The sequence below is a fragment of the Branchiostoma floridae genome, chromosome 13, assembly GCF_000003815.2.
Source record: "Branchiostoma floridae strain S238N-H82 chromosome 13, Bfl_VNyyK, whole genome shotgun sequence".
Taxonomy (NCBI): Eukaryota; Metazoa; Chordata; class Leptocardii; order Amphioxiformes; family Branchiostomatidae; genus Branchiostoma; species Branchiostoma floridae.
The window spans coordinates 3916891-3931781 of NC_049991.1; the positions used below are offsets into that span (position 1 = coordinate 3916891).

General features: G+C 37.4%; 2 protein-coding genes across 2 annotated transcripts in view; one reads left to right on the forward strand and one right to left on the reverse strand.

Annotated features, from left to right (window-relative positions):
* Positions 1–813, reverse strand: part of LOC118429591 (DNA-directed RNA polymerase III subunit RPC8-like) — a 12209-nt gene extending 11396 nt beyond the window's left edge. The window contains exon 1 of the mRNA XM_035840137.1: positions 640–813. Within this exon, the coding sequence (XP_035696030.1) occupies positions 640–750 (111 nt within the window). The 5' untranslated portion in view covers positions 751–813. The remainder of the gene's footprint in view (positions 1–639) is intronic.
* A 191-nt stretch (positions 814–1004) lies between these two features.
* On the forward strand, positions 1005–11823 carry LOC118429585 (jmjC domain-containing protein 8-like). Its single transcript, XM_035840130.1, has 9 exons — positions 1005–1139; positions 5400–5492; positions 5913–5961; positions 6940–7036; positions 7989–8057; positions 8441–8560; positions 9297–9364; positions 9799–9933; positions 11685–11823. Exons 1-9 carry the CDS (start codon positions 1021–1023, stop codon positions 11778–11780), a joined length of 846 nt encoding a protein of 281 aa, XP_035696023.1. The 5' UTR covers positions 1005–1020; the 3' UTR covers positions 11781–11823.
* The last annotated feature ends 3068 nt before the right edge of the window (positions 11824–14891 follow it).

The window sequence follows — 14891 nt, forward strand, 5'->3', positions numbered from 1 at the left end:
AACAGTCGACTCTGCGGCTATGGTTACACGTGTTAAACAGGGCTGTACACAACCCTACATTGTACACAACCTGGGCATGGGGCAAAATTACACAGGTAAGGTTATAAAAAATTTATGTATGTAATATTTCACCGCTACAATCATATCCATTTGGTACTAACACATCAAATGCCTACCAAGCAACCAAGAACCAACCAATCAAGCTATCAACTTAGCATTACCAACCAATTAAGCTGTTAAGCAAGTAAGCAACGTTAACCCTGAGCAAGCAACCTGAAGCTACCAAGTTACAATCAAGTACTAGTACAACCAAGCAACCGAGCAAGCAACCAACAAGCAAGCAAGCAAGCAACCAACCAACCAAGCAACCAACAAGCAACCAACCAACCAACCAACCAACCAACAAGCAACCAACCAACCAACCAACCAAGCATCCAACCAACAAGCAACCAACCAACAAGCAACCAAGCAATCAACCAACCATTCAACCAAGCAACCAACCAAGCAACCGAGCAAGCAACCAACCAAGCAAATAAGCAACCAGCCAAACAAGTACCGAGTAAGAGTAGAGTAGAGTTCTTCAGCCAAGTTCAGGCACAGGTAGGAACTCCACAACCAAACAATCAACCAATAGCTCACCTTGTTTGCAAACTTGTTGTTCAGTTCCTCAATAACGGCGTCGTTAAGTTTGATGTGGAAGATATGAGGCGGTATTCTGACAGTATCTGTCATTTCCACCAACGTAAACATGTTGCACGTTTTTGGTTTCTCACGCGGGACTTAAGAAGTGACCTCTGACCCTAACCGTAAAATGTTACCGCTTTCCTGTCGTAAAATATCTTTCCGTCTACAAAGATTCTATCCAGTTTTCCTTATTTTGTCTGCATAAAGTTGTCAAATAACTATAAATTTTAAGTTTTGATGAGTAGAAAGGTTAAATTTTACGCAAAAAAAGAGAAAAGGTTTTATATCGATGTCTTACGTCTTGTCGCAAAACGGGTAGTTGCTGATGTAAACAACATGGCTGCCACGAGGAGTTTCTCTCTGTGGATCGAAGCGTTTTTCGTTCTTTTTGTGCAGTTATGCGTGAAATCAGAGGACGTAGACGTTCACAAGCTTTTGTACTCCAACGGAGGGTGGTAAGAAATATTTCATTGTGAAAATAGAAGTTATAGAAGTGTAGAAATAGACGATTAAAGCTTGCATCTGGCGCCGAAGTCTTACTTCCGGGTTGTAAACACAAACACACGTTCGACTTTCCCATTGGCTTGTTCGTTACTGTGGCAAATTCTTACTTTTGAAATAATGTAACATTTCTGTATGATTCAGTCTTATAGCTACCATGAAGAAAAAGCACCATATACTCCTAGAAGTTTAGGTAAGATGATATTTATCATCAGACTACTTAGTATTATTCCATCATGAAAATGTTGAATGGTTTCTTACCAATCTTTGCAGTTTTTGAGCATGCGTATATGAAGTCGCCTCCTTCAAATAAACTCCAAGTAGATCCTACGATGGCATGAGATAACTATCAAATTGGCCAAGGATTGTAGTCAGCTAAGAGGTACATGCATTTGCTGGTAGCATTTAAACAGTCCTAGGCCAGCTTCACTCCTCTGCCAGCTTTTGATACTATCTAGATATGCTACTGTAGGATCTGCTTGGAGATAACCTTGAAGCGCTAACCAGTTACAAATGTAAATATAATACCTTTCTCAACGGATCTAAATCTGTAGCTCCGAGGTACTCTCCAAGCAGAGGTTGGCCATGGTGGGAAAAATCGTGACCTTTTCCTTTCATAATTTTTTTTTTCGACCGGCCTTCCCAAGGTCACAATTTTTCCCACCAACCTCTGCTTGGAGAGTAGCTCCGAGGCACTTACCTCCAAGCAGACCCTACGGTGCCATATTATTAAATATCATCAAAGCTGACCAAGGGGGCCAAATGGCTTCCAGTGCATACACCCCTAGACTAGTTTCACTCCTCTGCCAGCTTTTGATGCTATCTCATGCTACCATAGGATCTGCTTGGAGATAAAAAGTTACCAAACTACTAGTACTGTGAGGCTGCTACCAATTGAGCTACAGGGACCATTCAGACAACAACAACAACAAAGAACGAAACAAAGAAAGACTGCTGCCCGAAGAACTTAACTACAACACTACCAAAAATGCCATTCTTATTTATCTTTGTGGAAGAAAAGTTATCTTCCACAAAGAAAATTATTCTCTGTGTGAGAAAATAAGAAAACAAGAAAATGTCAGTTAGAAGGTGAAAGTTTTCTTAGAATATTTTTCTCAGGCCAAGCTGTTCTTTCTTAAAGTTTTGGGACTAAAAACTTAAGATAAATCTTCTTGTGGCAAGAATGATTCTGTGGTACAGAATTTATATCTAATCATAGTTTTAAACCTATAAATGTTCTCTAAACTAAGAAAAATCATCTTATTCTAGAACAAAGATTAAATAACTTAAAGCAGGAAAACCTAGATTATGTTTCTTGAAAGGTTCTTGTAGCAAGAAAATCTTTCTGTCCTTAATAATAGATTTCTTGTTGCTTCTTGCACTAACCATATTATGCATCTTGTATGAAGATTTAGATTCTTTCAACAAGAATAACCTTCCGTCCCTAAGAATAGATGTCTTAAACCAAATATATATTATCTTGTACAAAGATTAAGATTCTGGTAGCAGGTCAAACCTAGAATCAGTTTCTTGAAAGTTATTTGGAAGCAAGGAAACCTTTCTGCCCTAAAGAACTAAGTTACCAGTTAACAGAATATGCGTCTTGTGCTAAGATTCAGGATCTTGCTCAAGAATTCCTTTCTAATCTTAAGACTGATACTCTTACTCTTAGACAGTGATTCTCTGTACAAGTCCGGAAATCTTGCACCAGGAATATTTTACTTGCACCAAGAATCAGCTTCTGGTTCAAGAATTTCTTCCTTCCTAAAGACACACCAAGAAAATGTCACTCGCATTGAGATTCACTTTCTTGAACAATCATTCCTGCTGTCAAATACTTGAAAACAGACACTAAATAGTTAATAGCAACTACAAAAATGTTAGAGGAAGAAATCTCAACAAATTATGTGTATAGTATAGGAATGTTTATTACCACATTCTTGCATAAGACTTATGAAGTATGATCACAATAGTAACAGTCTTTGAATGGAAATACTTTTACGATGACAGTACCAGACAAACATCAATAATTCCTTTACATTCAGATTGCCAATTATTTATCTTGATATACGTACAAGAAGAAGAGTCTCAAATTCATTAGGCTTCTCAAAGAAGCATTTACAGCAATATTACTGCATTACTTAAATGGCAGTGTAGCTGTTTTGTAGCGGAATATGCTAACTACTACTAAAGGCCATAATTTATAAACTTAGATATAACTATTCCATATGGTTACAGAGTATCACATTCCAAAATAGAGCAAACCCTTGCAGTGAACTTTTCATTCTTGACATTTGGTATAGTCAAAACCTCCAGACACCTAGAGAAAAAGTGAAAGACCTTTATTACTTCGTAGTCTTACACAAAACAACAAAAAAGGTATAAAGTAAACAATTTTGAATAATATATATTAATTTCAGTAATGCACTGTACTATATACCTATTCTTTAATCCACTGGTGACACCTATAGATATGTATATATATGTTTACTTGATACCGTAATGAAGTTTTTGAACCGAAATACAGCAGACTAACCCTGTGATATGAAATGGAATCTCCCAACGATTATTTTGGTTAGACATACAATGTGCACATAGAATTTGGCAGCCAAAAGGTGGATAAACTATAGCTATGGAAACAACTCTTGCCTCTCCATATCTACTGCTTTGTCAAGATTCTGTGCCTTGTTGCTTTTGAACCCTATACTCTAAAGTCTATGCATTGACTTCTTTTATCTTGAAGTATTTCAAGGTGGGGGAGGGGGGCACACTTACCTTATCCTTCATATCTGGTTCCCAGCTGTTTCTGCTGCATAGATTTTTAGCAAATTGAACCCAGTCACCAGTGCCTCACATGATTATGGTCCCTTTTACCTTACTTTTGACTGTAAAACTGGCATGAGTTATCAACTGATACAAAGAGTAGTGAACTGAACTGCTGCAACTGTCACTCTGTTCAAAATGGAGATGGGGTAGCCCAACTGTACTCTGGGATACAGATCAACCAATCAGGGGTTCAGAAAAAGTCACATGACCAGAGACGCTAGAAAAACAAGAAATGTTAAGAAATATTTTCTTATAACTGTTCAAAATAGAGATGGACCACCTGGGGTAGCCCAACAGTACTCTGAGATACAAATAAACCAATCAGGAGTTCAGAAAAAGTCACATGACAAGATAGGCTAGAAAATCAAGAAATGTTTTCTTGTTACCAAGACTAATTCTTAACAAAGACACCAAATGGGTTTGATTTGAGGAAATCAAAGTTTAACATAGCTTTGAACTAAACATAGCTTGGTCACCAACAGAAATTTCAAAAGAAAGGTTACCATACTATTCAACTAAATGTTATATCTTGCAACTACCTCTACTAAGGTGCCATGAACCCCCAAAAAATATCTTGTTTTTCTTAATCAAGAAAGTTAAGAAATATATTCTAGTATATCTTAAACATTACCAAGAAAAACAAGAAGCATCTTTCTTAAGCTTTTTGAATAAGGAAAACATAACATTAAAGAATTTTATGCTAGTTGTAACTTTTTGTTTTGATTTCTTGATTTTATGATGTAAGTAAGTGAAGAAAAGAATTCTTGTATCTTCTTAAACATAACCAAGAAAATCAAGAATTACCTTTCTTAAACTTTCTGGATAAGGAAAATAAGAACATTTGTGAATTTTATGCTTGTCATATCTTGTTTTAGAGTTTCTTTTTTTCTTCTTTTTCTTAACATTATTTGGTCAAGAAAGTGAAGAAAAAAGTTCTTGTATCTTCTTAATTGATAGAAAGAAAAACAAGAATAATCTTTCTCAAACCCCCTGGATAAGAAAATCAAGAAAAGTCAAGAATGTTCTTCTAGCAAACCAAGATTTTATGTAGAAATTGAAAATGACAAGATTAAAGATCTTACGGTTAGAATCTATGGAATACTCTGTTTGATCTTAGAGAAAATGAATCTTATGGGAAGATTGAAAAATAAAGTTTTTCTTAAATTTCTAGAAAATTCTTGTTGGCAAGTATCTTAATAGAAATACTTTCTTCACTTAAGAAAAAATAGAGAAAAACTCTTTCTCCAAGAACTAACATACAGAGATTTTGCAGAGGGTTTCTTACTTTCCTTGAATTTTCTTTACCGAAGAAAATCTTTCTCTACATAAGAAAACAAGAAAAATAAGAAAAACCATTTTTGGTAGTGAATGTATTTTTTTCTTTTCAGGTACACAGACACAGAGAACCTGATAGCACAACCTGGACCATGTAACATTGACGTTAGGGACGAATCTCTTACACAAAGAGACTTCTTACAAAAGTAAGTCATTATAATGGTAAAATACATTTGTATCATCATAAAGCCCTATAACATTGACCAATGAGAAGACTTTATTTTGTATTTGGTTAGTCACTTGCTCAGTTGCTTCGCTCACTCATTGGTTTTATTTCCTCTTATAGCAAAGGAGCAGGCATTAGGCATTACTAGTAACCCTTTATCAAACTTCCAAGCAGATGTAAGGTTTTTTCAACATTGTTAATGTTATTCTCTTTCTAGTGTTGCATTCCTAGGAGGAGAGCCATTAGAATATACAATTAGTTAATCATTATTTGATGTTGCAAAATCACTGAGAGAATGACCAATATATGTGGTAGAAGATGTATGTAAATGTAAATCTGTTACCTTCATGTACATATACGTGTTAATCATAAATGTTGTGTATGTATTTCGAACTTTCAGATATGCAGAGAAAGCACCTGTCATATTCAGGAGTGTAACAGACAACTCTGTAAGTACCTATAGTACTTAGTAAGGCCTACAAGTACAAAAACAAAGGTTGTGTTTCAGGTTACAGGGCTGACGTCAGAGTTGCGTTGCGCGGTAGAGGGCAAAAAATGGGAAGACGATTTGGGTGTGACTTAAAATCCTTGAAAATCGTTCTTTTCCTTGAAAATTTTTGCCCAATCTGGAGACTTTTTGAGTTAGAAGAGACATGTAGGGTCTAAGCTTTCCTGTTTGGGTCAAAATTTGTTCAGTTCAGCAGTTCAGCTGGTGTAAGGACAGGTTTTAGTTATAGGGTGCTACTGGTTGTATCAGGAGGGAAAAGGGGTCAGAGGTGAGGTTTCTTTCATAGAGCGAGCTTTTCTCCGAGAATGAGCCAAACAACCCTCTGTTTTCTTTGAATGGTTATAAACTAGACCCAAGTGACTTTCTGGTGGAGAATAATTTTTAAGATTGAACTATGGGTTAGTACTTTTTTGAAGCCTTCATTTAAGTGTATTTCAACATGCTTGTCAATGGGCAGCCCTAACTTCGATGTCTGACCTACAGTTCTGAAAAAAAGGCGGTAAGATTTTTCTCTGTCTCACTCTTTTTTTAAGAGATTTTAAAAGACAAAGTGATCCAACAAATTCAACAATTTGAGACTGAAATTCACCAGCGATGATAGTTTTTAACACATTGTAATCATGCAAATAATGTATACACTGTACATATATTAGCATAAGACTAACTAAGTGTAAGATTCTAGTAAAGTGAATGACATATATTCTTACAACTGTTAAACAGAAACACAACATTTTTCTTGGCCTAATGCAATTTATACACTAATGCAATTCATACACATTGTCAAGCTAAAACAAGAGCAGTAGTATTAGTTTTACATAAGATACTTTGAAATAGGTTTGAATATTCATTTTCTAATTCCTGTGATGATTTAAATTGCATTGTGCTTATTAAATAATAATTGATATTTCTCTTTTCTCAGAATTTCAGAAAACTGTGTTCCAAGTCTTCTTTAGTGGAGAACTATGGAAGCAAGGAAGTCATTCTGAGCTCTGCAAACACTTATTCATACACAAAAGGTGACAATTAGTGTAGCATTTTATTGTTCTGGTTAAGACTTGCGCCTTCAGGTTAAGACTTGATTCTGCACTTATCGCAGAATTCTGCATTATACTATTTATTAAGCCACAGAGTACTGCATTAGGGCCACAGAATTCTGCATTATAGCCACAGAATTCTGCATTATAGCCACAGAATTCTGCATGATGACCACAGTATTCTGCATGATGGCCACAGAATTCTGCATGATGGCCACAGAATTCTGCATGATGGCCACAGAATTCTGCATGATGGCCACAGAATTCTGCATGATGGCCACAGAATTCTGCATGATGGCCACAGAATTCTGCATGATGGCCACAGAATTCTGCATGATGGCCAAAGAATTCTGCATGATGGCCAAAGAATTCTGCATGATGGCCACAGAATTCTGCATGATGGCCACAGAATTCTGCATGATGGCCACAGAATTCTGCATGATGGCCACAGAATTCTGCATGATGGCCACAGAATTCTGCATGATGGCCACAGAATTCTGCATTGTGGCCACAGAATTCTGCATTGTGGCCACAGAATTCTGCATGATGGCCACAGAACTCTGCATTGTGGCCACAGAATTCTGCATGATGGCCACAGAATTCTGCATGATGGCCACAGAATTCTGCATGATGGCCACAGAATTCTGCATGATGGCCACAGAATTCTGCATGATGGCCACAGAGAATTCTGCATGATGGCCACAGAATTCTGCATGATGGCCACAGAATTCTGCATGATGGCCACAGAATTCTGCATTATGGGTACAGAATTCTGCATTACGACCACAGAATTCTGTATTTGGCTACAGAATTCTGCATTATGACTACAGAATTCTGTGCAGATTTCTGTGTCTGCCTGCAGAAGTCTACACTATGGCCACACCATTCCTTTATGTGTTATTCATTTAATATCTATAATTGTGTGTTTTTGCAGTGCCAGTTAGTTTCCAGCATTACGTGGAGGAGATATTGCGACCTCAGGACGCCAACACACTCGGCAATGGTAATATTACAATTAAAGCTACACTCTGTTTGACTTGATTATACAGTATATGATTGGCATTCATATGTGTATTATGATCAGCTTTGTTTGTTGTTCTGTTCAATTAACCTACCTGCATGACCAGTACTTACATATCATCATGAAAGCATATTTTTGCATAACTTTTTTTTTTCGTCCTCTCAGTTTTGGGTTGCTCAGAGGAATCCATATAATCAAAATTTACTAATAAGTTCCTTATTGCTATACATGTACACTTTTTCAAGATTTTGTTTCTTGTCGGTAGATGAAATCAATAACCAATTATTATAACATTCAGTACATTTTCTAACTTCAATATCTCCCCATTATTTTCACTGATGTTCATTTTGCCATTTTCTTGCCAGAAACTCTATATCTGTTTGGAGACCAAAACTACACAGAGTGGGAACCATTACTAGACCAGTACGTGCAGCCTCCCTACTTTTTACCTGGACACACAGGTGCTCTCAGCTTCGGTCTAGCAGGTGGGTTCTCCATACTCAAAATGTCACCAGTGTTAGTGGGCTCTTGCTTGAGTAATACTTACATTATTGACAAAGTTCTTAGAGCCAAGATGTATTTATTGGTACCATGCATTGACAGGCCGGGCTAACAACCCCAGCCTCAGGACTATTAAATCCTTAGGCTATTCAACTTTGCTCAACCGACATGCATGCTACTGGAAAGGGCTGCAGTCGGTAGGACGGGACACTAAGTCATGGTCCACTGTATATTGTGCTTGTTGAAAAAGAGTGGAATTTCTTGTAACCTGTAAAAACTATCCAGGGGTCTTCTCTCTCATTATCAGGAAGATTAGCTCTTACGTGAGATCACTTTGTACAGTTCACTATCACCTTACTTTTCTTTTCCATCTGTGTGTACAGTTGTTTTTGTTTCTCCAGCCTGATCCTTCCTTCTTGCTCTTTGGTATACTTTCACTGTAAGACTGTAATAGGGTAAGACTTTTGCCATTTATCAAAGAAGCTCCCATGAAATTTGATGCCATTTTTTGCCATGAATTTCATTCATCAATCCTCGATTCATCAAACTCCCTTTCTTAATCAAAGAAGCTCCCATGAAATTTGATGCCATTTTTTGCCATGAATTTCATTCATCAATCCTCGATTCATCAAACTCCCCTTCTTAAAACACACACAAAGAAATTGGTGAGCACATAAAAAACAGTTGTTAATCATAAATGTTTTATATTATTTTCTTCAGGTGCAGGTACAGGAGTTCCCTTCCATTTCCATGGACCAGGTTTTGGTGAGGTCATCTATGGTAGAAAGGTGGGGAATGTTGAAGAATTGAGCTTGTCTGATGTGTCGGCTAGCTTCAAATGGGCATTTTTGGCCAAAGTCCTGGCAATTTCTAGGGCTTCAGCGATTTTTAGCAGCTCATCATGATCAGTTGGGGTTTAAACCTCCTTGAGATGTCAGCTGTGCACCTGCTTCCAAGGCAAGAAAGACAACAGATATACTACTTAAACTTCCCAGTGTGAAACACACTGAACCCTGTCCAATTTGTGACATCGCAGGTTTTAGCAAAAAATACACGGGCCATCAGTGTGACGATATAAAGATATGAGATAAAATTGTCATAGAAAAGTGACAGTGACCCTTTGATGTGCTATCAAAGCAGAGAACTGCGATCTCTCAAATTCTATGATTTCACCATTTTCCTAATGATTTCATCTAAAATAATATGCGACTTTCTTTTCCAGAGATGGTTCCTGTATCCCCCAGACCAACAGCCGGCCTTTAACCCTAACCGTACCACCCTACAGTGGGTAATGGAGAAGTATCCACAGCTGGAGGAGTCAGAAAAGCCTTACGAGTGCACCATCGGTCCTGGGGAGGTTAGTAAGCTTAACACTCTTTTCTTTCTACATTGAGGACGAGGAAGTTTGTTTGTTCGGTACAACAGGTAAACCACCTTTAGGTGTAGCACACTATAGCTAAGGCCACAGCAAGTAAATTTTATGGATGACATCCTCTGCAGACTGCAAAAATAATGAGATAGGGCGAAAAAAAAACAAGATGGGTAAAAAAAACAAGATGGCAAATTTTCAAAATAGACGTTGTAACAAGACTTGAAGTGACAAAATATGGCATCACAGCCAACAAGGCATTCATTCCTGTATTTAAGAAGTGCACCAGTGTAGTTAAAGTGACACTAGTGTGGTAGACTGGTATCATTAACCATGTTGGCAACTACACTCATAGCTTCCATAGTTCTGCCACTCTTACAACTATCTATCAAGTTTCACTTCTGCAACTACAGTCAATGCTACAGAGTCTCTAGTGTCAATTCTACATTCGATAATTTGGTTACAACACAACCTTTACCCATTTTCGTCTATCTGGCCTTCCCTGAAGAAGAAAAAAATTCTTGTTTTTTTTTCTGAAATCAGGTGAAAATTAGTGAGCGCGTGGATGTCATCCATAAAATTTACTTGCTGTGGCCTAATTTTGTACATTAGGTAATCTCCAAGCAGATCCTACAATGGCATAAAATAGTACCAAACTGGCCAAGGAGTGTAGTCAGCCAAGAGGTGTCCATTTGCCGGTAGCCAAACACACTCCTAGGCCAGCTTCACTCCTCTGCCAGCTTTTGATCTTATGCTACTGCATCTTCTGCATCTTCTTGCAACAGTGCGGACTTGAAACACTGGAGAAGAACCAACCTCTGCCGTAGGTTTGCATCCAGTATGCAGAAGTCAGAAAGAACTGCACACCTGTTACCGCAAACCCGTGGTCAGACGCATGGCCGTAACCTGCGGAACTCACAAACACTGACCGTACCTACCTTCCGCACTACAAGGTTCCGCAACAGTCCGGTACCATCAATGCTAAGGCTTCTCAACGAGAAAAAATGACAATGTTTATGAACTGTAAACTATGTATGTTTTGATTCATGTTAAATGAACTATCCACTTAAACAGCAATACTCTCCGAGATCATTTGTTTTAGAGACTGCAATCACGTGCTAGAAATTGATTGTGTATGTTAATTATATTAAGTAAGCAGAGATTTTAATGTACAACAAGTCATAATTCAGCCCCTGGCTGCCAGTACTTTGTTTTACTAATAAACCATTTTTTTGATTGATTGATTCTGCTACCGTAGGATCTGCTTGGAGATTATACATTTAGTACAAGCTGTGTAAACCCGGATACACCCAAACCGGGATTCACTCCAGTCTACTGATCTTTAGGTCCTGTTTGAGAGGATGTTTCTAATCAACATTACATAAATTGTAGGTAGTACTACTACTCAATTTCACCCAAGTTTAGGGAGGAAATAGGTGTAAAGTACTTTTCCTGACCCCCTTTTCTGAAAAAAAAAAAAACATTTGGGGCATGCTATAAAGCTTCCAAACTAGAACCTTAGAAATACATCTTGTTTTTTTAGAGACCCTAGCCTCAAGACACAGTGCCATTACTTTTCAATAATTGTTTTTGCCAAAGCAATTAAGGTGCTTTTGAAAAATCAATTGATTTCATGTAAAGTGATAACAGTGTATGCTTATAGAATTGAAGCAGGGATAGAAACTGTACCTTCTGGTATGGATTCTAAGTTTATTTCCTCTTCTCTGTTTGTTTTTCAGATCATCTATTTCCCAGACCGTTGGTGGCACGGCACGTTGAATATCGACACTTCTGTGTTCATCTCAACATTCCTAGCTATGACTCCATGGGCATAACCCTCATCTGAGCTTTTTCTTTCAATAAAAAATATGTTCTGCACAGCCATTGATTTACTTTCTTCGACTTGTTCTTGATATTACCTTCATGAAAAATGGAGGACAGTATAGTTTCTTAGCTCTGGTCGGATGTGTGCATGTGTCTATGCTGTGGAGTTTTTTTTGCTCAAATTCAAAATATTCTTGAACTAAGAAAACTCAGATTTACTACCATTTTTGGACACTTTTGTGTCATTATTTCACGTTTGCAACGTTAAGGACTAGCCTACAAAACATTCCGCTCTAGGTTCGCTGTAACATGTTGACCTCCCGAGTTAGACCCTCCTGTTTCTCAACAACAGCATGCTTAAGCTTGCCAACAGTAGGTCCCGGGGGGGGGGGGGGGGGGTTTAATCAGTTAGCACATGGCAGACTGGAAATAAGCCCACAGTCAAGATCTTCTTCTTTGGAAACACCCATATCTAATCCTTCTAAAATCACTAGAGCTTCATCTAATATCCTATCTGAGGGATGTCCCTGGTGGAAAGCTAGGTACTCATTATCACCCGAATGAAGTAAGGAAATTTATATCAAGTAACGTTACCTTTCGTTTCCTAAGGGCACAACTTTGGCAAAGGTCAGGGATTTGCACAGAGACTATTTTGGGCCAACTGCTCTACACAAAATGCTAATAAAAAACATGTCACACATGTTGTATAAACACACTCACACACACCGAATGTTTAAGAAAATCTAACTTTATTCCATTCCAAGTGGGGAATGCAATCAATTTTGTTGGTTTAGACATATATTTTACAGAGGTTCAAACTATTCTTCGTACATATGTAACTTACAACATTTCAACATTTTAACCTAACCAAAGTCCGTTAGAATATCTTTTTCGTTAACTTTGTACATGGGACAATCAGCATTGCTCTAATCTACAACATAAGTTAGCCGTAAGTTGGTGAAATTAGAGGCACTATAATCATAAGCTTTATTATATCTTGGCAGTGATATCGTTCCATATGGGTGTTCAAGAGGAGGTAATAATTAAGGGTTAATGACCCGCCCCGAGGTGTATATGGTGTCATAACGCCTGGTCCTTTGCTATAACCACCGAATAAAACCACCGAGTGAGCGAATCGAACAAGGTGGTTTTATGAGGTGGTTATAGCAATGGACCAGGCGTTATGACACCATGTACACCGAGGAACAGGCGGGTTATTAACGTTATTATCATATAGCCTACCCAAACTTACAAACTCCTGTATGACCCATAGATCCCTTGGTACCATACGTGTGAATTCCTTTGTCGAATTTGTTCTTTGGTACATACATTTAAAAGGAGATTAGAGATTGCATTTTGAAACCAAAATTTCCACAGAAAATATTCGAAACATTGTAGTCTTTGGCTCTTTAGAACAACAAAACATTATCAATGTTAACAGAAGGAGCCTTTCCCCTCTTCTTGCAGTCTGTACTTATTCCCTCTGCTCTGGAATATGGTTCGCTCCTTTTGATTGGCCAATGCCTTCATATCCTTTGTGTATCGCTCCTTCTGATTGGTTAGAATGAATGGACACCGGCACCGGTGTCGATTTGCATAGACACCGGTGCCGATGTTGATTCATTCTGACCAATCAGAAGGGCGATACACGCCGGGCTGGCGGGAATCTAAGTATTACGGCGTCATAACCAACGTGGAACGGGGCCTTCTGATTGGTCCGCGGCGCCTGGCTATATGATAATATGGGTTATTACATTGGGTTCTAATGTTATCACACAGGCCTTTTTTAGGGTGGGTTATAGGTATGGGCCTTGGTCAAACCAGCCCTCCCGCAATCGGATATAAAATACACTGTGTTGTATTCTATATAATGTGTAACTTACAATACAAGTTGGTTAGCCTGGAATCTAGTCTTGTTACATTAAATTAGCTCTAGTCTAGTCGCCAAAGGAAAAGGCTGCATTCCGGGGTACAACTCAGGTGAATCAAAGATGTACAACTGATATTCTGTCATGAAAACACAACTAGTACACAACAGTTTTTAAACTTGAAAGTTCATCTGAGTGTGTTAACTTGGTAGAAGTTATATTACATCAAAATTGAACTGTAATTTCAAACACAAACTATGTTACCCAAATTTTTGATGATTTCACTTATGATCCACTGCTCACCAAGTCATGTGATCTATCTGCATCACAGGCGCAGTGGATTGCTCATTCCTTAACAAAGACTGGAATACGACAGTTTTTGTGCTGGAAATTTTTAAAGTTAAACTTTAAACTTTGAAAACTGTAAACAATGAAATTAAACTGACCCCATTAAAGTACCAAATAAGCTACATAAAAAGTCTCAATGGCATATATGTAGACTATGTTGTAAGGTGGGGCTTTTTTAATAACTTCTATGAGGTACCAGTAATATGAAACAATATTCACAAAATTTAATATAGATTAAGTTAGGTTTGTAGAGTCCATTCCAAGACACCATGAGGGTTTTTAGGCGATATTTATAATTAGTCTGAATTATTTTGAATAAAAGAATATCTGAGCCACAATAATTAAATTATTTTCAAAAAATTGACTAAGAAAATACTCATTTATTTGAATTTCTTTGAATATTTTAGAAACATTTTGAAAGTAACTGTACAAAAATATCTTTATTTAGAATAATTGTGAAACCTCTCTGTGATTATTTCACATTTACAAATATTTACAAAAAATGGTAAACCTGGCCAAATGGTAAAATTAGTTTATTGCCCCATAAAAGTAAGCCCTATTGTTGCATCTGTATATTTTTAGATTTCACTGCTGGGCACTGGTGGATCCTTTGTGGTGGGCCATTGTTGCATGGCACCCAACCATACTTTGCAAGGATGTGTGAATTGCTATCTTCCCAGCCCACCGAACCATTTACAAAAAATGGTAGAAAATAGTAAATAATGGTAGAATGCTGTTATCATTATTTAGAAACCATTAGAAGTATCCAATTCCACACCATGAATATTTCCAAAGTTTTACAGGACCAGGGAAATATTTATAAAGTTGAAACAGTGTTAAAAATATTTCTGAAGTGTCAAATGTTCTAGACATATAATTACAAAACTTTAAAATCAATTCTAAACA

Coding starts and splice junctions, on each gene's coding strand:
- LOC118429585 (XM_035840130.1), top strand. CDS start 1,021: ATGGCTGCCACGAGGAGTTTCTCTCTGTGGATCGAAGCGTTTTTCGTT. Junction 1,140..5,399: donor TTGTACTCCAACGGAGGGTG/GTAAGAAATATT, acceptor TTTTCTTTTCAG/GTACACAGACACAGAGAACC. Junction 5,962..6,939: donor GGAGTGTAACAGACAACTCT/GTAAGTACCTAT, acceptor CTCTTTTCTCAG/AATTTCAGAAAACTGTGTTC.